The 24,437-nt window shown below is 41.6% G+C and overlaps 3 protein-coding genes across 3 annotated transcripts; 1 reads left to right on the forward strand and 2 right to left on the reverse strand.

Moving 5' to 3' along the window:
* Nucleotides 1–718: 718 nt before the first annotated feature.
* On the reverse strand, nt 719–5,018 carry phax (phosphorylated adaptor for RNA export). Its single transcript, XM_042059183.1, has 5 exons — nt 4,879–5,018; nt 3,568–4,211; nt 2,641–2,761; nt 2,393–2,476; nt 719–1,881 (listed from the first exon to the last, which is right to left on the reverse strand). The coding sequence occupies exons 1-5, from the start codon at nt 4,981–4,983 to the stop codon at nt 1,612–1,614; spliced, it is 1,224 nt and encodes a 407-aa protein (XP_041915117.1). The 5' UTR covers nt 4,984–5,018; the 3' UTR covers nt 719–1,611.
* A 634-nt stretch (nt 5,019–5,652) lies between these two features.
* Nucleotides 5,653–15,050, forward strand: aldh7a1 (aldehyde dehydrogenase 7 family, member A1). The gene is made up of 18 exons (XM_042059181.1): nt 5,653–5,881; nt 6,777–6,830; nt 7,086–7,151; nt 7,720–7,800; nt 9,029–9,152; nt 9,674–9,806; nt 10,113–10,157; nt 10,319–10,396; nt 10,598–10,695; nt 11,454–11,495; nt 11,583–11,677; nt 12,431–12,515; nt 12,688–12,794; nt 13,066–13,182; nt 13,446–13,543; nt 13,765–13,838; nt 14,225–14,300; nt 14,613–15,050. The coding sequence occupies exons 1-18, from the start codon at nt 5,687–5,689 to the stop codon at nt 14,665–14,667; spliced, it is 1,623 nt and encodes a 540-aa protein (XP_041915115.1). The 5' UTR covers nt 5,653–5,686; the 3' UTR covers nt 14,668–15,050.
* A 303-nt stretch (nt 15,051–15,353) lies between these two features.
* Nucleotides 15,354–24,384, reverse strand: LOC121680038 (GRAM domain-containing protein 2B-like). The gene is made up of 14 exons (XM_042059182.1): nt 24,167–24,384; nt 23,146–23,271; nt 22,338–22,425; nt 21,501–21,570; nt 21,111–21,214; nt 20,851–20,946; nt 20,546–20,617; nt 20,279–20,359; nt 19,085–19,196; nt 18,189–18,302; nt 17,987–18,077; nt 17,746–17,850; nt 16,993–17,077; nt 15,354–16,292 (listed from the first exon to the last, which is right to left on the reverse strand). Exons 1-14 carry the CDS (start codon nt 24,265–24,267, stop codon nt 16,254–16,256), a joined length of 1,284 nt encoding a protein of 427 aa, XP_041915116.1. The 5' UTR covers nt 24,268–24,384; the 3' UTR covers nt 15,354–16,253.
* Nucleotides 24,385–24,437: the final 53 nt, after the last annotated feature.

Here is a 24,437-nt window from a genome sequence, read left to right on the forward strand (position 1 = left end):
TTGAGTTACTGTAAGCGTTTATGCGTCAGTCACCATGACAACCCTTGCACTTATTCATTGATGAGAGCGGCGGACGGTGCTCAGAGGCTGCCACCCCTCTCCCCCTCTTTGAAAGGCCTGAAGAGATGATAACTCAATAGGCAAGTTGTCAGAAGCATTAATTTGTTGCAATGTGAGCCATTGTGTTGTCAGTCTGAAGGGTAAAACTACAGGCTGCCGTCTGTGTGAGTCAGTCCACTCAACGCAAGATACTTGGAAACAGGTCAGCGTTATCAGCCATGTGGGGAGACAATAAGCCAACAGGTGCTCTGCCTCAATTTGTCTGGAAAAAACACTCATGCTCAAGTAGAGTGCTGTGAAACATGCCATTCAGTGCACAAATAATTAGACTTGATAGATGAAAATAACTTAATTGGACTGTAAAACTATAGACTGTCTGTGATGTTCATTATCAAGCTTGTTTTCATTGGTTTCAATCAATTCATACTGACCTGTCTGAATGGAACAAATGAAGGTCTGATCTACATAACGTTGTTTCAATAATAAATGCACAACATTTTGAGCTATGAAAATTAATTTGCTTAGGATGATTAGACTGTACAATCACATGAAAATACACAGCCATACAAACTAAACAAATCAGAGCTTTTCAGTGCTTCTTGCAGCTTTGCAGAACTTCTTCATTACTGTCAAATAAGAACACAGAATAATAAAATTCGATTGTGTCGGCAAAACAAAGGACAGATTTTAATGTGTAATCAGCTGCAATGTCATGCAACTCAACTGACAAAAAGTCTTTTATGAACTTCCACAATGTTCATCAAAGTGAGACACGGTTGTCAAAGACTTTTGAAAGGAATGACGTAAAAAATATTTTTTTCAAATTCAAAACAGATCATACTGAATTAATAATTAGTGCTTTCTTATGGAGACTGCTGTGCTCCTTCAACTCTTTTATATTCATGACAAATTGGAAAAACAAAATACACTTATACACACAAATATGTGCAGTGTTTGACACTTTACAACAGATCACGGTTATATCAGCAGTTAATTAGCATTTAGCTTTCCCAGATATACACGCACACGTTTAAGTCATACAAAGGTTTTCTGACTAGTAATGAAACATGAACATGAACGCCACTTTTGTACAAATAAAAGTGCACCCAATGTAAGTTGATGGATAAAGCTTTCAGATTGTTTCATACACTGTACTTGGACATGGCTGAATGTCATTGCATTGTCCTCTCTACGAAATTCTACCACAAGTAGTGTACGCACAAGGGAAGCAGAAGTTTTTATATATCATTTTGGAAGATGAGAGATTCTCATAAAAGATGCTTCAAAACCAATTCCTGCCTTCTGCATTTCTACAGAACCTTCCACCAGAGATATCCAAAGGACGCAAGTAGCTTTCTAACCACAACTTCAGAAGAAATTCAGTGCTTTCATGAAGGGTCATGCTCACTAGCCAGAGGCTCTCTAGAGCTGTGTGGGGCAGTATGTCCGTTTGGCCTAATGATGGCCATTTTGTTTGTTTTGTTCGTCAGGGCAACAGCAATGCCACAGTCTGAGTTTGCCCACAAGATGCAAGCACATAGTCCAGTCGGATCAAAAGACCTCCAGGTCATTAGAGTTATAGACCACAGGCGTGTCCTCTGTACCTATGGGAGGTTCCACGGTGTCTTCCGGAACTTCCTCGAGAGATTCCAGAGCCTCGTTGGTGTCGCTGGCAAACGTCTCTCTGGAGACGTCGTCGTGCTCCTGCAGGTCGAGGGTGTTGAGAGCCTGCTTCATCTTTTTGGCCACAATGTGTCGACGTCGCTTCTTCGCAGCCTTCTTGCTCTGGCATTCCCTCTGGTTCTCCTCTTGGAATATCTCCTGTTGGGTTTAATCATTGTTGGCTTTACATACACAGTCAGCATTACCACACTGTTCATCATACATGTGAAGATGGGACATGCTCCTGTACTACAAGTATCTGTTCAATCAGAAATGAATACATATGTCTACTTCGATAACAGAATGAACACAGCAATAAAATACTCGGATATCCAAAAATATGGCATATCCAAATTAAGAGTTTGTTCTCTTAAATCACAGAATTTCTAACACATGATAGAAATAAATAACAATATAGGCCTACATGTATTGTAGAATCAAACCATAATACTAACTGTCTCGCGTGAAGAATTGCAATGATATTGTAGTCAGAATATCATAGTAGTATTGCATCATCACATTTGTAGCAGTTACCATCCACACAGATATAAGTGTACTCACTTAACTTAAAGTTCAATATATATGCTGGGGTTCTTTTAGTATTACTTCATTTGGGAATTTGTGTTATTCTTCAATCAACACAGATCAGAAAGAATGAACACTCAGATACCTTGACTTGTTCATGTGTGATGCTTGGTGTGTTCTTTAGAAGATTCAGATATACACCCCCAGGCGTTCGTCTTCTGCTTCCATCCTGCAGAAAGAAGTCAATTTGATTTCACGCAAAAAAATCTGTGCTGTAAAGGGCTGTAAAGACAAACATTGTCTTACTTCAGGATTCTTAACAAGCAGACATTCCTGCTTTTACGTTTGCATTGAATAATGATAGATATATTCCTACAAGCAAAGAATACTCACCACAGTGTACAGGCCACCATTTTGTTCTATAGTTGCAGTCTCTGACAGGAGTTCAATAGCTTTCTTATTTCCAATAACGTTCACCACACGCTCTATAAGATCCTTTTTGGGCTCCATTAGTCTGCCAATGGAATAACAGACAAATGCTTTTTGTTGCTTTTGCTTACATCATCAGTAAGTCAGAAAGATCATTACATTAGTTTATAGCTATTAAACAACAGAATCACAGATGAGTAACACAATTAAGAAGTGAAACATTATGTCTTGGTACAGGAACTGTATCTGCAAGCAGTGTTTCCTCTACGTTTATTCCAGCATGGCGGCCCGCCACGGTTTAATTAATACCCCCACTGTATCAGAATCAGGGCAGACGCACAATGTAGTTGCAGTTGCTTTTTAAATAATCCTGCCGTATCCTCCCCTGCTGGCTGCCGCTCACATTGCAATTTAACAATAAGTAGCCTAAAACTAGTCAGAGGTTATTATGGCCCGTCGAGTTTCACTTCACATATTATATATTGTATTGATGTAGCCTATTTAAAACATTAACTTTCTTCTCAGTGTTTCCTCTTCATTTAGCGGTGCCACTGCTTCAGAATTAGGGGAGACGCAAAATATTGTCCGGAAGCATAGTAGGCTAAATGCCCTCCGCTGGCTGCTGAAAATAAACAGCAATTCTGATCCGAGGTACCCGTCTAGTTTTATTCCATAAATATATTGTTTTTTATAGACGTTAGTGGCATGCACTATCAAGAGCTTCCATGTGCTACGCATGTTTGTCAACATCGCAAAAAATGGTTGCCGCCACTGTTAAAAACAAATCTAGCAGAAACACTGTGCAAGTCATAACCACATTCTGATTCAGCAGTAACTCCCCTTACCGATCATATGTCCCACTGCCTATGAGCAATCTTGCTACCAGCTCACCTGTGAGCGATCTCATCAATAACTTTCTCCTTTGGGTCGTCCTCCGTGACCTCATAGCGGCCCTGGAAGTCCATCTCGGCCCTGGGGCCCAGCCTCTCCTTGGCGGACCTCTTCCTCTTCAGTTGGCTGTCGTGGTCGTCACTGGGCCCCTTTTTCTTCATGTAGTCCTCTAGCTCGTCGTCCAACATGGCCGACTCGTCCTGCTCCTGCCGCTCTCTCTCTAGCTCTCGCTCGCGCTCCATCATCTTGCGGGCGAACACGTAGTTGTAGGCCTCGCTCTGCCTGCTTTGCATGTCCAGGTCCCCTTCCAAGCCAATGATGCCTAGCTCGGTCGCCATCACGTCTTGGTTCTGCTCTTGCACCACGGAGCCCCAGATGTTGTTCACCTTGCGGCCTGCCTGCGCAGAGGCAGCAGACGCACCGAAGGGCAGCGCTGGGGTCCTGGCAGGCCCCGAGGGGGGCGGGGGAGCGTGCGAGCACTTCTGTCGCTTTGTTCGCCACAGTGTGGCGTCTTCGTCGGAGTCAGAATCACTGCCGGAGGAGACTGCGGCAGGCATGTTACGATAGCCAGTGGCAGACGGGGCTGGCTGAGCTGGAGCACGGCTCTGGAAGGACTGGTTAGTGAATGCTGGGGCTGCAGACATCTGAGGGTGGGAGATAAGTGTGCAAGGCTTTGAAGATGGTACAATAATATATTCCAATTTCAAGTACAAGGATGTGAACAGATTGGTTGAAGCACAACATGCATAATAGCGTTACATAAACAAAGATGTTGCAAACACACTATTTCAGATCCATTTATTCCACTGTAAGAACACACTTTACTTTCCAAGTAATGTAGCTAGTTTACAAGCCAATCCGGATAGTATTCCGATATCTAAGAAGGAATAACGTTATATGACCAGTCAAATGAAGATGTGCTTCAGGAAAGGTTAACGTTACACCTTTAGATTGTTAACTTTCTTGGCACGTGACCTCTTGGCTAACGTTAGTTGTCTAACGTTCAAGAACGTCACCACTAATATTCTGCATGAGGCTAACGCTACTTCTTGAGTAAAACATAATCGCTGAACTCCCTGAATCTGTCTTTAATACTATCAATATGTGGGTAGCCTATTATCGTTACAGGACATTAAAACAGAGACGTTATCTGTTGGCAAACCAACTAGGAATAACTTAGCAAGCAAGTTAGCTAACATTAGCGAAGTGCTAGACTTGCAAGCAACCGGCTCCTTAGAACTAAGGGGGGAAATTCATGCTCATTGAGTCGTTTCATGGCTGTGACACAGACTTCCGTTGTAATGTAATTACCTGTCCACGACGATCCGCATTTGATCCCATTTCTGAGTCGGAATTAGATCCAGACAACTCTCCATCCTCAAGCTCTTCCATTGTATCTCTATTCTCACCCGCCATTTCTCCTTGGCCGGAAATAGTGCTACGTAATGACGTTGTACGTCAAACGCAATTCATCAGAGAACATTGCTATGGTTTTCTTTAAATATTTGAATTGAGATAGGAGTATGTTATTATCACTGTTACATGTTGGTAATATACAATTTCCATTTTTAATTTCTCACCAATTTAAAAAGGATAGCAGAGGATGGTTTCGATCCATCGACCTCTGGGTTATGGGCCCAGCACGCTTCCGCTGCGCCACTCTGCTCACTTATTACCTTCGCAATATATGATACTATTTAAATTGTACAACAAATGACTACCGTATTATAGTATTAATTATCTGACAAAACGTGTCATTATAACACAACTTTAATTAACCATTATTCCATATATAGTGGCAACATGGATGTGAATATTAATGCATGTAATGCAATATATGAGTGCACTTTAAATCTATATGTTAAGTATGTTGACTACTAGTACTAGCCTCACAATGCCGGTCGACATTCGACAACCCCAACCAAATGAGGTTTACCAGAGGAAAGTGTATAGTAACACACAGTTTATAAAGTTTATCTTTCTTTACTACCACGTTGTCAGGCAGCAAGAGGGAGAGGCACTTTTCGACCAATCATGTCTGTCAATCGGTGAGAAGGCAGGCGCACACCGGCGTGGCGTATATGTAACGACGTACGTTTTATTGCACCCCTTCACCAACATGCAGCGCACGCTCGCTTTGACCGTCGCAAGGCACATTGCCCTCAGGAAAAAGGTCTATTCGCTTAGTTTTCGACCCACTGCAGCAATGTCTACACTCCTCATAAACCAGCCGAAATACGCATGGTTGAAAGAACTAGGTCTCAAAGAAGACAATGACGGTGTTTACAACGGGACCTGGGGAGGCAAGGGTGAGGTAAGACAAGAAGATTTACCACATGTTCTCTTTCTAAATATAAGTACAAAAGATGGTTGCAGGATCCTTGTGGTAAAGGCCTAGCAACCAGGCTTGCAAAAATTACTTCAATGAACAATCGTTCCAGGGGAGGATTACACTTGTGTTGGCAAGTTGGGAACTAAAGTTTACTAATGTGCTCACCTGTTGCATTGCTTCACATACCAGTCGTTGTGACATTTTGCAACCGGTTAGTTGAGCAAGTTAGATATCGATTTAGCTAGCATTAGCAGGCTAGGCTAAATTATTTGACCCAACGTTAATGCTTAGATATTGAGCTCGCTAGTTATGAGTATACTTACTTTATGCTTTTGTTGAGTTCTCTAGACCTTTGTAGATGGCATGCCATGACATCTTTTGTAAGCTAAAGATGTGTATTTTAAGTTGGCTGGGAACAATGGGCTTTGCAGATTGAAATGAGTGTTATATTTGCTAACTACAGTTAAGTGCTTACCTTAGAAAACTCCACAATGTAACGTTACCGGACAGTTGCTGACAGGTTGCAACTGAAAAGTTATAACGTTAGTTTGTATAACGTCGAAGGGAGACGTGAACTTGAACTGACGTTAGTCATTACATTTCGGAGGGATCCCCCCTAGTGGCTAACGATAGCCAAGCACTACAAGCACAGAGTAAATGTTCCACTATAGTTGCTTTTACTGAAAGTAAATAGTTAATACCGACTTTGACATTTTAGCTTACCCAAATAAAATGGTTTTAGTGAGGTATTTGTCTTGCCTCGGATCTTAAGATAAAATGCACCAATAAGAATGATACTGTGTTGCATAAATTGGGTATATCATACATGGTCTGTGGAATGTGTTTGTAGGCCTAACTGTTGTGCTTCCCCCCCAAGGTCGTCACTTCATATTGTCCTGCCAACAACGAGCCAATTGCCAGAGTGCGGCAGGTACTAAATGAGTTTTCTTTTTCTGACACAATTTTGTAAACGTTATCTGCTAGATGTTGTGGGCATCAACAGTGTAATCCTGTACTTTAGTCATCAAAGCCTTTTATTTTTTATTTATAAAAATCAATAAATTAATTGATGTCATCAGTTAATTTTTTGATTTGTATGAGCTAGATTGCTGTGAGTAAGGTCATAATACTGAATAGGATGTGAAAACCAGCAGGACCTATGTGTTTTGTCTACTTCTTTCTCAAGGCAACCTTGGAAGAGTATGAAGAGACTGTGAAGAAGGCCAGAGAAGCCTGGAAAGTCTGGACCGATGTAAGAGTTTTTTTGTAGCCTCACTTAACATTTTTTTTATGTCCACAAACTCTGAATATAGCTCATACCCAGATTTAAACCAGTATACCACATAATACACCACATAATAGCTGTCTTATATACAGTCAGCTTTGTGCAGAGCAAGGAAAAGCAGTGCTCTGGTCTATTGCTGTTCCTTTTTATTAGTATTATTATTAAGAATTAAGAAAATGTTAGACATACTTAGACATGAACTCAACAGCTTCTGCAAATGGACTCTGTTTTAGCCAGATGTCATTGCTGCTGAACCTTATGCAGTGAATTACTGCTCACCAGTCTGTGGATCAGCTCTAATGTCCTTGGGTTTTTTTTTTTTCATTTCCTTTATAGGTACCTGTTCCCCATATGTGCATGAGCCCGTCATGTCCATTTCTACTTGAAATTCAATCATAAAACTTCTTGAGGACATATGAATTGTCCTGACGGAAATGGGAAATACAAATACAGGGCAACTCACCAACTGCTTTACTGTTCAGACTCCAACTAAACCTTCCCTCTGTTCTTCTCTAATTCTTCTACCCTCACCAAGATTCCAGCACCCAAACGAGGCGAAATCGTGAGGCAAATCGGTGATGCATTGAGGCAGAAGATCAAAGTCCTCGGCAGCCTGGTGAGTAGGCCTTCTCTGGAGCACTAGAGCAGGGGTGGGCAAACCTTTTGGCTCAAGGGCCACATTGGGTTTTGAAAATTGGCCGGCGGGCCGCACCCCCACCCCCTGCCGTCCCTTAAAGGCACACTATGCAGGTTTTTTAGCTTAATATGGACGTTTTTTAGCTTAATTTACCTTCATTTAACTGCTTCAGAGTTATTGGAATGGTTATATGACTTTTTTCGGGTTGAATGGTGGCCGTCTCGCTTCCCCCCCTAGCGCCTGTGAGCGGAAAAACCACCCTTGCAACTGTGGGCCGGCGGGCCGACGGCCTCAGTGTCAGGAAGTATAACGAGTGTAACAAATTGCTTTACTGCATTCAAATACACATACACGCCAGGCACCGGCTAGAAAAAGGTAGCGATGGAGTTTCTCAGACATTCGTCATGACAGAGCCAGTGAAAAAGAAGCGAAAACAGTAAGGAAATTGCCAATACTGCATAGTTTACCTTTAACACACACACAAAAAATAAAATTTTCATCATTTAGTATCCAAAGTAATGTTGTTTTAAAATATTAATTGCTTAAAAAATACTGCTAATTTGATGCTGTTTAACAAATTTATATATTGTGCACTGTCGCTTTAAGAACAATTCACACGTTCTGCCAGCTTCGCTCCGCTATGGCTACTGCTGTACCTGGCTGTGCCCTCACAATTTATAAATGGTCGGTAGTGGGCACTACTGTTGCCTTCATGATTTCCTTTTAAAAGTTTCTTATAAGAAGGAGATATCAACAAAGACAAGCCAGCTTGAACCTGCCGCTCTCTCTCCCTCTCGTGAGCGCTCAGACGCGTTCCCAATTAAGTGGAGTAGCATAACGCTCAAGTTAGATCAGCTGCAAAGGAGATAACAAAGAGTAGGCCCATCATCTCTATGTAACATGATGTCTTGACATTGACATTGTAAATGTTCTCTAAGAAGAGTAAAAAGCAGTTTGCAGTAAAGCTAACCAACGTCGTCTATCGCAGGAAAAAAATAGCGAGCAGCCGTATAACCGAATTAAATGCTCGGCAGGCCGGATTAAAGTGCTTGGCGGGCCGCAGTTTGCCCACCCCTGCACTAGAGAGACTGGGATTGTTTTGTTTTGTCTGTTTGTTTTGGTACTTATCAGAGCAATTCTCATGTCTGACATGAAGGCAAAGCCACCATTCAACTCTTCATCAACTGTTCATGTCTGTTGGGCACAGGTGTCTCTGGAGATGGGGAAGATCTATGTAGAGGGAGTCGGAGAGGTGCAGGAGTACGTCGACGTATGTGACTACGCTGTCGGCCTGTCGCGCATGATTGGTGGACCAGTCCTTCCCTCAGAGAGTGAGTATAGGCAGTTGTCTGTGTTTGATGGTGCTGGGTGTTGAAACAGAAACCTTAGAATTGCAGTATATTAACCAACTTCTGAGGAATTGTATACTCCCTTACATTTTACATGAACTCATGAATTGGAATGTATGTTTTTGAATAGAGAGTACTAGTCTAGGTATATGGAAAAAGCTATGGTGAAAGCTAAACTATGCTTTGTGCCAGCTCTACTAATATGTATTTAGCATATTGCAGTACATGTATTTGTATGTACACGTATTCCTATGCCTGTTCTCTTGTGGCATAAATTTCTAGGCACTAATTTCTTTGAGGTGGCCATTTAATAGTTTCCATTAGATATGTATAATGGGATCCTGTGGTGTTCAATTTTAGTTTCAATGTAGTGACCTCCACGTGAGGTGTGAATAGTGTTTTCCGCTCCTAATACGGACTGCATACATGCTCTTGTAACACCTTGGGGGCTCATGCGAGTGGTTCTTGGGAGAGACTACAGGGTTGTGTTTTTGTTTCTGTAGGACCGGGCCATGCCCTGATCGAGCAGTGGAACCCCGTGGGCCTGGTGGGCATCATCACGGCGTTCAACTTCCCCGTGGCCGTCTACGGCTGGAATAACGCTATCGCCCTCATCTGTGGCAACGTCTGTCTCTGGTGAGATGGTTCATTTGATCTTTAACCTTGCCAGTTAGCGCTTTTTTTATTACCTCATCCCCCTAATCACAGCATCTGTGTCTAGTGTATTTAAAACAATTCATTTAAGAGATGAGCATTTTTTTTTTTTTTTTTTTTAAATCAGACATTTGGTGTAATGTGCCATCTTAACTACAGATTTACTGTTCTCTGTAACTTTGAAAGGGCCCAGTAAGTCATTGGTTACTTGTTTTGTTCCACTTGCATAGACCAAGTTTTCACAAATCTTAGTATGTATATGAAACATGTGTGTGTTCTTTCCAATAGGAAAGGAGCCCCCACAACCCCTCTTACGAGTGTTGCTGTAACAAAGTGAGTGAGATTAGGATCTTGCACTCTGGTGTGAAGACCCACTGATTCACTGGGCAAGCTAAGATTCACCAACATGTATTGAGAATATTTAAACAGTGGCACAATTATTCATACAGTAACTGTCATTTTCTGTCTTATGTATTGTGTTATTTCCTGTGCAGAATTGTAGCTGAGGTGCTGGAGCAGAACAACCTCCCTGGTGCCATCTGTTCCATGACTTGTGGTGGTGCTGATATCGGGTATGTCTGATCGGAACAGCGTCAAAACACTGCCTTATTTCATTTCATCACAAATTTCAACTTGCATTCTTGTAGAGCTGTGAAAGCTAAAAATATAAGTTGATCATACTATGTTGTTCATAGAGAGGACTAAAAGAGGACTTTTATGTGTATGGTTTCAAGTCTCTGTGTCCATTCCTTAATTTTGCTTGATCTGTACAGCACAGCGATGGCTAAGGATGAGCGTGTGAATCTGGTATCCTTCACTGGCAGCACCCACGTGGGCAAGCTGGTGTCTCTCATGGTGCAGGAGAGGTTTGGTGAGTCGAACGTTTTTTTTGTACTGTTTTTAGGTGCTACATATTTTTTTGGGGGGGGGGAGGGGGGGGTGTTACAGTTAGCTTCAGCCAGTTGGCCCCCACCATCTTTAGTGAGGATAGGAGCAGGCTTCACTCAATTTGTCTATTTCTAAACTTTAAGAGTGCTGGCCTGGATAGTTATACATAGGAGAGAGGCCGCACTATGCATACATACTCTTTTATTTGCACATACGCGTTTCGGCGTGTGCCTTCTTCAGTGTGCCCCCACCATCTTTAAAAATAGGGTCTGGTAGGTGCTCACAAACATGGAAATCGGGTACCACATTACTCTTGGACACAAAAATATGTTGTCTGTGTTGATTGGTGGATGAACTGGTAAATTACTGCTTAGAGGATCAGCCAGTCCACATGGGCAACATAATTTGTGGCCATCTGTAATGTGGCACCTAATTGGCTTGTTTGTGAGGATGTGGGCGGACGTGTTGGACACTATTTTTAAAAATGCCAGCTGCCCACTGAGTACAATTACTGAATTAGCACTGAAACAAATGGGAGTGGTACCTCCAAATGTTTAATCATTCTGAGGCTAAGGCAAGCCTGCTACACTGAATGCCTATTCTGCTACTGACCCTCATCCCCAATTGCCTCTGTTATGTTGTGGTTATGGAGATGTAGGCAATCATATTCATCTTTACTGCCAGGAATATCATTGCTAAATAAACTGTTAATTGAGCTAAATTTGATTTCTTTACTTGCAGGTCGCCAGTTGTTGGAGCTTGGTGGGAACAATGCCATTATCGGTAAGAGATGCCTGACCTTTCTTAAGCACTTTCGGTAAAGCTGTTGTGCATCGTTCTCATCGTATCTCTTGTGTCTTCCTGTTGCAGTGTTCGAGGATGCCGACCTGAGCCTTGTGGTGCCATCTGCGGTCTTTGCTGCTGTGGGCACTGCTGGACAGCGCTGCACCACCACCAGGAGACTGGTAAGATTATGGACCTTGGAACGTTGAGTGCTTTTGCACACCTCCTTGGGACTGGTGCGACGGAGAAGGCCCACAGGGTCACCAACATCCTGATGATGGTCATCTGACCGAAACGTTAAAATTGCAAATGAAGACGGTATGCGAGAGATTGCTACTTTTTTAAGATTATGTACCTCCTGTAGGACTTCATCCCTACTACATCCAGGCTGTGTCTGAAACAGGAAAAATTCTGCCTTCTAAGGTAGCATGTAGTGGCAGCAAGGCATTGAAGCATTTCCAAATCAAATATTTGTATAAAATTCTGCCTTCTAAGATACCTTTGTTTTGCCGAATTTTAAAGACCGCGTATATGTATCCTTCATGCTGCCTTCAACCGAAGATTCTTTAGAACGTCTCTGCTTCAACTCCCATTGATTAAGTCAGCGGTCGGTATCCTGCCAACGGCTTTCTTGTTAGGCCGTTAGAAACAAAGTTCAAAGCTGATACATTGATGTCTGCTACGCTAAGTAACTCGTTATACAGTTGAAGGCAGTGAGGCAGCTGTGTTCTGTTTCAAACAGACCCCCAGTATCTGCTGTCCATTCACTTTACCCCTAATTAGCCTTCTACATGGAAAACAGCAATTACTTTGTGTGCTTATGAGGTTTTCAAATTAAGTTAGTATTATTATGTCATTAGAAAAGAGTCAGTTCCATTTTCTGCATAAAGGGGCTTTGATTTACATGATTGTCTTCGATGTTGTGTGTTGCCTAGATGCTGCATGAGAGCGTCCATGATGAAGTGGTGCAAAGGATAAGCAAAGCGTACAAACAAGTCCGCATCGGAGACCCCTGGGACCGTAAGTGTTAGTCTTTAATTGCCATAAGCCAGCCTGTAGCTCTGTAAAGAGTCGGATTGGACTCTCAAGGACTACATTTCCCAAAAGCATTATTACCACCGTGGTAACTCTAGAGACACTCTCCCCATGTCTGAAAGCTCTGAAATCCTGATTGTAAATGGTCTGCCTACAGCCAACACCCTGTACGGACCTCTGCACACCAAGCAAGCCGTGGACCAGTACCTGGCTGCCATCGAGCAAGCCAAGCAGCAGGGCGGGACCGTGGTATGCGGCGCGAAGGTACAGTCAGAACTCGCATCAGTCAGAACTCGGATCAGTCCCATTGAGTTGCATCTGCTGAAAGCGTCCGGGTTTCACATTTGTCTATTGAGCAGTTGTGTTTTGTTATCATTCTCACCCTATGAGTGTATTTTTAGGATCTACTACCTTGGTAAATGAGTCATTTCAATGCAGCCATTTACTATTATGTGCTAAATGAATGGGATCATCATAGTCTCTCAGACTTAGCAGTGACCCCTATTATGACTCACTGCATTTATCCTTTGAACAGGTAATGGATCGCCCCGGAAACTACGTGGAGCCCACTATTATCACAGGGCTGGCACACGACGCTCCCATTGTCCACACGGAAACCTTTGTCCCCATTCTCTATGTCCTGAAGTTTAAGGTCAGTCTAGAACTGTCTTTCTATCCTCTTACAACAGTTTGCACCACAGTAAACTATGCTCACTATCTCGCAGAGGATCTTACAAAAAGTATTCCATATTGAGTATGATGGTGAGCAGAATCTTGGCAGCGTCCATAGTTTCTAACACATGGCTTCTGCCTGAGGGATTACATAAGCAGGCCTGTAGCCTGCATGACGTTGTGAGGTCCAGTATTTACCTTTCTTTCTTCCTTTTTCTTTCTTTCTTTCTTTCTTTCATTCAGAGTGAGGAGGAGGCCTTTGCTTGGAACAATGAGGTCAAGCAGGGTCTGTCCAGCAGCATCTTCACCAAGGACATGGGCCGAGTCTTCCGCTGGCTTGGGTGAGTCACGCCGCTCCTGGTTTTACTTTGCCCAAAAAAAAAGGGTTCCAGCTGTCTCTCCCCCATCCCCCCCCCCCCCCCCCCCCCCCATCTTTGTTGTGGTGATATGGCTATTCTGAATTGTTTCTAATTACATTTCAAGTGACTTGAGTATTTAATATGCACCTTGAGTTAAGGGCCACTGTTTGGTTGTCGTCCTCTGTGCCATGATTTGTCTGCAGGCCCAAAGGATCCGACTGTGGCATTGTGAATGTCAACATTCCAACCAGTGGGGCTGAAATCGGAGGAGCCTTTGGTGAGTACCGTATTTTGCCTTGAAGATAATGGCTATTTCACACATACAAGGACAAAAATGAACTTGTGTGGTTGCTTGAAATAGTAGCATGAAAACTGAAAGAAAAACAAAGATCTTTCTGTAAATGAACTAGGGTACCTTCTTAATTGTTGTCATTCACCCATAAAGTACAAAATGAAGAATAAGTGTGTAATCATATGATCCTATCATCACTGACATCCCTGTGGCTTCAGGAAGAAATGTCATAGCCTCAGAGTTAATGTGAGAGTGTGCTCACATACATGATCATATGGCTATGTGCAATGTAAGTGTGAACTTCACTGTGGCTTGAAGACGAAAAGGTTTGGTAACCTCAGAGCTAACACGTGAGTGTGTCTTGCCTCTAGGTGGCGAGAAACACACAGGAGGTGGCAGGGAGTCAGGAAGCGACTCTTGGAAGCAGTACATGAGAAGGTCCACATGGTAAGTGTGTGTGTGTGTGTGTGTGTGTGTGTGTGTGTGTGTGTGGTGAGTACAAACTTGCTCAGTACTCAGTACAAACACTGAGTACAAACTTGCACGGTCGTAGAATATTTCACAGTTTGCTCACCACAAAATGGAGGGGTGGTGTGGTTTTCTTTTCATCCTTGTCTTTCAATCTTGGTGACACTCACGAGTTGAGAGGGAAAGTGATTATTATAACACTGTGCTGTGCACATCTAAAGTGCACATAACTGCATTTTTCTGATCACGGGGTTGTCCTTTTTCTCACATTTGTTTTATTCCCTCCCACAGCACGATCAACTACAGCAAGGACCTTCCTCTGGCACAGGGAATCAAGTTTGAGTGAAGTGTCATTTGGAATTTAATAAGACTCAACACGCGACATTCTCTTGGCAAAGGGAAATGCATTAACAAATGTAACACAGACTTGTCTGGCCTTAACTTGCATTTGATACTTCACTTTCCTTCATAATCAAATTGTTTGCTAACTTTGTGACCTCCCACCTGGGGAAAAAAAGATGCGGTTAATGTATTTTGTTATATTGATTTACATGTTGGCTTAATGGGAATTGATCTTCCATGCTTTTTTGTATAGAGATGCTAATGTCATAGAAAAGGTCAATAACAACTAACTATTAGTATGTTCTTTCTCAAAGCACTTCCCTGACAATGCTGCCTTCTACAATCTAGTACTTTGTACAATAAATCATGCCTTTATTTTGGAAACAACTGTCTTGAATCAACATGTGTATATTTTATGCCCAGGGAGAGATGATTGTCTACAATCGATATTGACATGCACAGGAACATAGAGGTAGAATAGTTAAACACAAATAGGTCTGTTGACACTTCTGACAACACACTTTTATTTAGCCATACTTAAATTACACTCTACCCCTATCGGACAATTACTTGCAAATCTGTAACACATGGCAAAGTGTGTGTGTGTGTGTGTATATATATATATATATATATATGAAAAATCAGTCTGTGTCAAATTTGACATTATCTCCAGGAAAAAAATGTACAATATTGAAATACAATAGTGCTTTTATTTTGACATTTGTAATATCTAGCTCTCACCATTTTGTAGTCAAGATTGCAAATTCAATTAATCTTTAAATCTAGTGCAGCTAAAGAACTTTAAGACACAGACAATAATCTATAGGTACATTCTATCAATTAAATTCTAACATTTAAATTCCTTTTTTCAAAACATTTTTTTCAGGCTCAAATGTGTTTCTACCACTAGTGGGAATTACAGGCCTGTGTTTTGGTAATGCTTAAACTACAGACTTTTTTTTTCCCTTTTGAAACTTTAGACCCAAATGGACATTAGTAGGCAATAATTACTATATAATAGCAACAAATTAGTGTTAACCTGGTGAGACTAACATTTCATTATGTTAGAAATTAATTCAACTGAAATAAAATGACAATTTAAAAACAGTCACCCAACAATATACTATTATGTACCACATACTGTAATTGAATGCTGTCTTCATCCAAAAGCGAGGCACTTGAAAACTACTTGTAGGCTGCTTAATGCATCATTAGAGGATCTTAAGCAAACTATAAATATTTTATTGCCATCTGAAATATGTCAAAGATAAATATGAACAGCAGGTCTTTGTGATTTGACCATATTTTATGAAATGTGGAAATCGCAGGTCCTTGGGACCAATTTATACACCCAAGCACAGTCCAATTATAGAACTGTGAGTAAAGCTTACGTCTTCTGTTCTTCTACCAGCCATGAAATACATTGTGAGAAATGCAAAAGTGTTGTGTGGTCCTGAGTAGAAGACAGAATATTCTGCATATTGCACAACAGCGGATGCTCTTCGTTCAAAAGAATTGTTTGGCCTTTGCATGGTTCTCCCCCAGGTTTTTGCAAAGGCGGCATCACGTTAACAGGTGAGATCAAGTTTTTCAGGTTTCTTCTAGGAGCTTTCGTAGGTTTCTTTGAATCTGGGGGCACACAAGGAAGTGATTATAGAAAAATCAACTATGAACTTGACGCAGCACTTCACCTACAACACAAATACTTGAGAGCACATCCATCAGCCGCAAAGAAGCCCAGCAGACTTCTTGAGTTGGCCTCACAGCCTCGAGAGAACAGCTCCCATAAATGTTTAAGCAGTGAGGCTTATCCGGTTCTCAGTCTATGGTTAGCTCCCTGGCAAGTCTAGCCGTTACTGTTATGCATGTCTAATACCTCTCTACTCCAAACCTGAATATGACTTAAGCAATTACTGCAGTTTCCATTACTAATGACCTCACCGACAAGCGGCACGAAGAGGAGGTGCTCTCTTAAACGCTTTGCAAATTGCAGGATAGTGTGACTACAGTGGTGATTACCCACACATCACATCTTTGGCAGACATGCTCCCATGACGACATTCAGGGGGATCAACCATGGCCTTAAGCTTTATATGATAGCCTTGCTCTACCATCCATAAACACACCTGTAGATGATCTAACCTAGCTAGCCATCAACAAGGGCATGATGAAAGTGAAGGGCACACACGAATTTCCCTTTACTCAGCAAGTCGAATGAGACACAGGCGTGGCACAAGGAAGAAGCCGGCATATTTGTTCAAACTGTTCATCAGCCATGACAGCTGGGTCTATAAAGGAACATATAACTTCTTGTTCTACTGCTTCTTACCTTTTCAAGTTTGAAGAGATTTGTGGACAACTCTCCGTACATCTCTGCATTGACCTCCGAGTGTGGGCGGTGGTGTACAGCATTACTGGAAACAAAGTGACAAATTTGATGGTGATGGAAGATGGATGGGAAAAAAAGCTTCTAATATCCTGGAACAGGCTTGCCTGACATGGCATTTTAACTGACATGAATGTGTCAGCATAATTCTATGCACATTTTGTGCTTTGGGCACAGGTCATTGTGAAAAAGTTGAACAAAGCTGAACAGTAAACTTCTTGTTTGAGAGAGAGCACCACAGACACAACATACACACACACACACACACACACACACACACACACAAACAAACACGAAAAGAAAGCTACACTGTAAGAATCGGCAACTAGCTGACCAGCTCTCATTATTTCTCCCATTTTTCTTTTTACAGTCTGGGTACGTCCTCTGAGCAGTGGCCCATGTGACTTTGTAAGGCTAGCCGGGTGAAGTCTCCTGATCTGCCTCTGAGGTATTTCTTACCCCATATAATCCACAACAAAAGGTACACTGTACCAACAGGATATGAGTCCTTGATCCTTTATATCTGAAGGACCGGGGAGAGGGAAGGGTGGATTGCAATTTCAATAAAGTGTTACTGTTAGCAATAAGACTATCTGGGAATGGGCTCAAGTCCAGTGCCCTGGCTGACCCCATGTGTATCTTTTTTTTTTGGGCTCAACATCTCCAACAGCACCCTTGGGGAAAAGACGAGCTTACTCATTGTGTTGATACTCTCCAACTGAGCCCAGGGAATTCAGCCTCTGTTCCAAAACGACAATTTTGAAGGCCATGTAACATGAAGACAGGACAAGGATGGACACTCTGTAAAGAAAAACAAGAATCATTCACATGTTGATACAAGATTTAGGCCAACACCTCTTTGCAAGTTTGGGCATGTCGGAGAGATGACATCTGATGCTATTTTGACACGGACAACTTGAACAATTGGTACACTCACAGAAACATATAAATGAGCAGAAGAGTATTGAGAGACAATGGTTGCGACGGTTTGTCTTGGTGAACGTCTCCCAGGACAGGTTTGCTGGTGCCTGCGGCAGAGAAAAAGATTGAACGTATGTAAACCAAACACAAACAATGGAAATTTCCACAGGTGGTGTGACCACGTCGAGAGCTAGTGGCGCTGGGAAGCGATTACTCACCGTTGGGCTGAGTCCCGTGGCGCGCGCTGGGTGTCTGGAGGTGAATGTCGGCGTGAACTGATACCTCGCCATTCTTCACCACATTCAGGAAATTTTCTGGGAGGCTGGGAAACTCTTAAGTGCACACACACAAAAATTGTTCCGTTTAAATAAAGAAATTGGTTCCATTGAACTTCACATCACACATCACATCAAACCACTCTGGCAAGGATGGATGAGTAAATAGAATAGACTGTACACAAAAGGGTGGTGTTCATGTCAACTATGATCTCAAACACAGGATGGACTGGTGTGGACTGGATCTAGTGATGTGAACACACAAGGCAATGTGTAACACATCACTCATTAGCTTAGGGTTATTTATATCATTTCTGAACAGCAGGATTGTGTGGTCCAAAAAGAGCTGAATTTGTGGAAACGGGTGCGCACATCCAACATATATTTTCACAGGTCCCAGACAAAACGTGTCAGAGAGAGAGGGAGATGGTCTGCACACTGTATATGAGCTCCAAGAAAGACTTTATTTACTCTAAAATGGCAACGTTTCAATCTCAACAGAGGCCTGATGAAGATGTTGAGATCGTACAAAAAGAGTTGAACCCAGGTTTACTATATTATATTATATAAATTATACTTTATATAATTCACTATTATTGCTCCAAAAACACCCCCTAAAACTAGCAAATGAGCTGCAAGCTTGTTGCAAATAGTGTTACCATATACAATTTGAGTCCTACAACAATCACTAAAACTTGAAGCTAGACAAGCAATTTGTATTTTATTTTTTTCTGTGATCATGATGGTTACAAGTGTAACATAAACCTGACCATCATGAGGCCAGTTCCCATCCCGAAAAATCTATGACCACTGAACAGGCAGTGTTCAGTTCCACCCACCTGCCATTTTCTCATAGTCGGGCGTCTGTGAGCCAGAGCTGCTGCTCTCAAGCATCTCCTGTCTCCTTTGGCGCACCACTCCATCTAAGTCGGAGAACTCAGCAGAGAAATCCTGAAATAGATAGATAATAGAGTGTTGCTGTTCACTGGTTGCTTGACTAGTATAATCATTCTATGTTGTTTTTTATTTGTTTTAATAAATACCTTTTAAGCACTTTTAAACTATTGCCTTTGGTAGGTACTATGGTAGGTACTAAGGTACTATGTACCTTGTGTGTTTTATATGTTCTTTTTTAATTCTTTAATTCTTAAACTATTCTTTGACTATTGCCCTTCTATGCTTTTATTAGCTATTCACGTTTGCTTGTGTTTATGTAAAGCACATTGTATGACCTCTGTGTATGAAATGCGCTATATAAATAAAGCTGACTTGACATGACACGAGAGAGAGACACACACACACACACACAGGAAACAAGGAAGCTAAATTAACATGTTTTGCGGTGACCACACTCTGAAACAAGAGGAGATGCTGTGCTACTAATTTGCAAGGGAAATAACAGTCACTCACATAGTAAGCGTAACTCACATAGTGAGTAAGAACTTGGTTGTAAATTGATAACAGAGGTATTCTTGGGTTTGAAGAAGTATCTTGTTAAATAAGAGAAGTTACAATACACTAACCAGCAGTGGTGTAGTCTACGTGAAACGCAGGACTACGCAGTATACCCACCTAAAAAGCATCAGGTTGATCACAGTATACCCACTATAGCTAACTGCTACATCATAGTATACCCACTACAGCCAAAGTCCTTTTAGGCAAGTCCCTCCACTCGGCGGCCATATTGCAACGCTTTTTGGGCACTCATCGGGCATCCTATTCGGCAGAAATGCGCGTGCGCAAGGCTTCACGACACCAATCTTGCTCCAGTGGCGAGATCAGAACACATGATTGGCACGATGTCTTCACAACACACCACATTATTGGCTCAATGTATTCACAACACAGCACATTATTGGCTCAGTGTATTCACATGTCAACGTTTTGCCGAGGAAGGGGTGGGATATGTGTAGACAACTGCCATATTGGCGTTACAAACTAACCCCATGCATTTCTGTGGAGGATTTTTTGAGTGCTGTGTCTCCTCATTAGAAAGTCTCTGCTACAGATAACTACACTACACAACTGCTTACCAGAGGAAGTGAAGATGGACATTCAGCTCTGAAGCTGTTCTCAGCCGACGAGATTACGGGACTGCAGCCTATAATCTCTCCCTGTGAAAGAGAATCATGATAAAGACCCATCTTAAAGAGACATAAATACCTGTGTGAACAGTAACAGACAGAAAGAAATGGCACCTCAGAAGAGCCAGTCGTTAATGTACTTTTTTAAGTTCTTCTTGGAGCAAAAAGTAAACAAATGTGTATTCAGTGTTTTATAACTGATAGTATGATACTCACTTCTAGGTGTATACAGATAGATTTCAGAACCTTATAGGTGGCATCGCGTGACAGGAATGATACAAACACGTGCTGAAATACAACACAACATAGAAAAGGTTATAAACAATCACATAACCAATACTAAAATACAAACATGAATATAAAAATAGATTTTTTGGACCTCACTACAGAAACATAAAAACATTGACAATGAAGCACATTTTAACAGCACAGCAAAATCATACTGCCACATCAATATACAAATTACATATCATTATGCAGAACATTTTTGTGATTTCATTTCATGGCCAACAGTCACTCACCACTTTATTAGTTGTGGAGATCACAATGGCATTTGGCACCAATATGGCGGTTTTTGACTTCTTAATATGAGTTACTGAGAGTACAGGAATTATAATCTGATGACCAAGAAACAGACAAACACTTCAGTAACATATCTATACATATGACATAACACTACCACAAGACAACAGGTGGAATATGCCACAACAAACAACAAGGCTCAGGTAAAAAAGACATGTAAACAAGGAATTTGAGAACTGGAAGGAAAATGCTGAATTACCTTGGTGTCTCGGCCAAAGACTTTGGAATGAAAACAGATCCAGTTATCAGACACAAACAGTCTGCCCTGATAAAGGATGTCTTTCTGCAAGGCACAAGTGTAACCTGAGGACAAACAGCAGACATTATGATGCTGTGCAGAGCAGCATTCTTATCAACACACATCAAAATATTATCCAACAGGAAACAACGGTAGCCTATTCAGTTCCTCTATTCATTATTCAATAGAACTGTACTCAATTACATTCAACTAAACTACAATCAAATTACATTATATCTTTTAAAAAAACCTAATGAAATAAATATGATTTCGAATGCCTATTTTCAAAGTCTACCCATAGTATCTAATCAATAGAAAATTGTTATACTGAGGGGGGTAAAAGTCACTTACTTTGTTTGAGTATTTCATCTTTGCTGATTTCCTTGAAGATTTTGTGATACTGTGCATTGGCTTTGGAAAACTACAAAGAAATAAACAGTGATTATTTATGTTCTTTAAAATGCTCTTTATTCTCTGCCAATGCTATTTATGACCCGGTGGAAGTTAAATATTTACTACATCATTGCAAAGTTGTAAGTATAAGGCCTTGTAATGGTCAGGACAACTTCAGCCTACGGTGATAGGTTACACCTGCCAGTTTGCTTACAAAAGGGGCAAAAAACCTTCAGGGCAGGCAAATTACTTCACCATCTGAATGTGACAATAATCCGGCACCTATTCACTCCCCTTGGAAAAAACTACAGGTGGAAAAATGACATTGCGTCTGTGCTGTGTGAAGCATGTGACTTTCCAATGGGGGTCAGCACGTGCGCTATAATTAAACAAAAAGTTTGCCATGCACACTGGTCATAAATAACTGGCGTAAACAGAAACCTTACACACAGCATAAGCACTGACACAAAACAAACACACATCAGAGGATAAGTGTGCTACTCTGTCATCACTACTTAGAAGTATAAAAAGAAACATGAACACAAAAAAATATAAAAAAGAAAAAGTGTTGTACCAAATGACTCTTCATACATGTACAACAACAAATTGTTGTGGCTGCTATTCCATTCTGTGACAGAACTCCACACAATGACTAACAACCCAAAGGTGACAACTGGGTAACCTATGACACACATATTCTACACCGTCTTTTGTGTAAATGCTTGAAAGGTTTGGGGAAGAGTCAGGCCTAATGGTCTAAAATAGGATCCTGTAGCGGCACGGACACAAACAAACCTGTGAGGACTGGGACTTTTTCCTCTCCAACTTTGTTTCGCTGTCGCTTGGACTTTGCAGTGGGGAGAGCTGGTCGACGGGCTTGAACCTGCGAAAATAAACAAAGGAAACCTGCATGGAGCAAAGCCTTTTTCTGACCGTGGACTTCAAAAGAGGCTCAAAAAGAGAAACATCTAAATTTCCGGCACAGAATGTAGAGCACCAAACAGTGGTATCTCACAATGAAGTCACAACGCCACCTCATACGGGGAATTTTGTGAATCTCTGAAGTTGCACAATTTTACTACATGCAAATATCCAGAATAGGTCATTCTATGTGAGGGTTTATTCGTGAGTTTTCTACCACTTCCTGCTTAAACTGAACCGACAAGGCAAGGTTGCATAAAACATAGTGTTTGGACAGTGACATGGGAGTTTGTAAACAAACACACTCCAAGCCGTTTTGCGCAGGTATACACAAACGGCTGCTGTGTACCTCCAGTTCACTGTCAAAAGTAAACAATGAACTCTAATTGCCATCCCTAACACACGCTTGAGAATGTTTTATATACCAGGTATACCAGTGAATACCAGGTATCTCAGTGGAAGTTACTGGAAGGACACCGCAATTAGTTGCTGTTGAAACATATTTGCTTGCCCGGCCTTTATGGCCACGTTGACTACCCTCCGGTCAGTTCAGTGAGAGCATGGTTGACTGGCTTCTGTTTAGAACAGGTAAACAGAGGAACTGGCCCTAAGCCAGGTGGTGGCCTGGGATGTGTTGGGCTGCTGGAGAGAAAGCTAATTTTCCTTAGGTCTAGACACATACCTCATAAGCGGAGGCTTCTTCTTGCTCTCTGAAACATCGGACTCTGGGGTGTCCATGGAGAGTGGAGTCTCCACACCCATCCTCCCGACTCTCCTCTGCTTGTCTTCGCCATTCTCGGCTTCTGAGCTGAAAGTTCAGGCAGAAAGGGAAACGTTTCTGACCAATTAATAGGGATGTGGAGACTGATTGTTGCTAAACAAGTGTCAATGAAACACTAAAGAAAGCAAAGCAAGGAAAAGTGGTCTGTCAACAAACATCACGAGTAACTCATTTGGAAGTGGGAACCAATGGTCTATTTAAATAACACTTCTTAGCAATGAATGCATACCATTCCAAACACTCCTGAACAAAAAAATGTTAAGAACATTTAACTGCCATGCAAAATGCCTCTACAACTTTGTATTTATACTATATGAATGTGTTATGTATACTCATATGAGTATACATATTCACAACAGTATACTCATATGACATGACATACATGACATAAAACATATGCTTAGGAATGTTCAATTCTAGTTATTTGCACTAAGATGACATTGGAACAACTTGTTGTTAATTAATGCAAAACTAAAGCGGCCTGACGAAAGAGAAAAGATGCCACGCGTCTCGAACGTGCAAAAAAGAAAAAGGTAAACTGAAAGTAATCTGCCTCATTTAACTGATGGGAAAGTGCAAAGTCAAAAGTGTATCAAAGTTACCATATTCAACGGAGAAAAATAAAATGGATGCACAATTTAAGGTAACGTTAGATGTTTGTCTGTGCAAACAAGTTTGCAATAGTTCCTTTTTTTACTCCAAATAACCAGGTAGCGTTAGCGTAATGCAACTAAGTATTTCACAACCGATAGACGATATCATCAGATGCAAGGAGACAGCTATGTCTTAAAAGTCCAATGTCTCTTGAGATAAGAACATGAAATTTAACAATAGAAATAGCTAGCTAGTTAGCTTAGTTGGCTAACCAGGCCGTTGTATGAGGCTGGCTGCTTGCACTCAAATAGCTTTCTCCGAAACCTACTTGGGTTGAAATGTTCTCGCATCTTTCTTCACAGACTTGATTACTTCTGGTGTAGATAGCGGAGTGAGAGCTCGTTCTGGTTGTTCTACCATCAACACCATTTCGCGAGGGACTGCTTGAAGTCGCCTCCCTCGACTGTCTCTCTTCTCTCCGTTAAGAAAGTAATAGCTAGCAAACTTGGATAAAGTAGAAACTCCAGTCACCCAAGGGGTTAAATTTGGGAAGGAGGTCCTGGCCTACCCAGGAAACTGTATTGACATGGAAAGGGGGA

This window comes from Alosa sapidissima, chromosome 13 (genome assembly GCF_018492685.1).
Source record: "Alosa sapidissima isolate fAloSap1 chromosome 13, fAloSap1.pri, whole genome shotgun sequence".
Classification (NCBI taxonomy): domain Eukaryota; kingdom Metazoa; phylum Chordata; class Actinopteri; order Clupeiformes; family Clupeidae; genus Alosa; species Alosa sapidissima.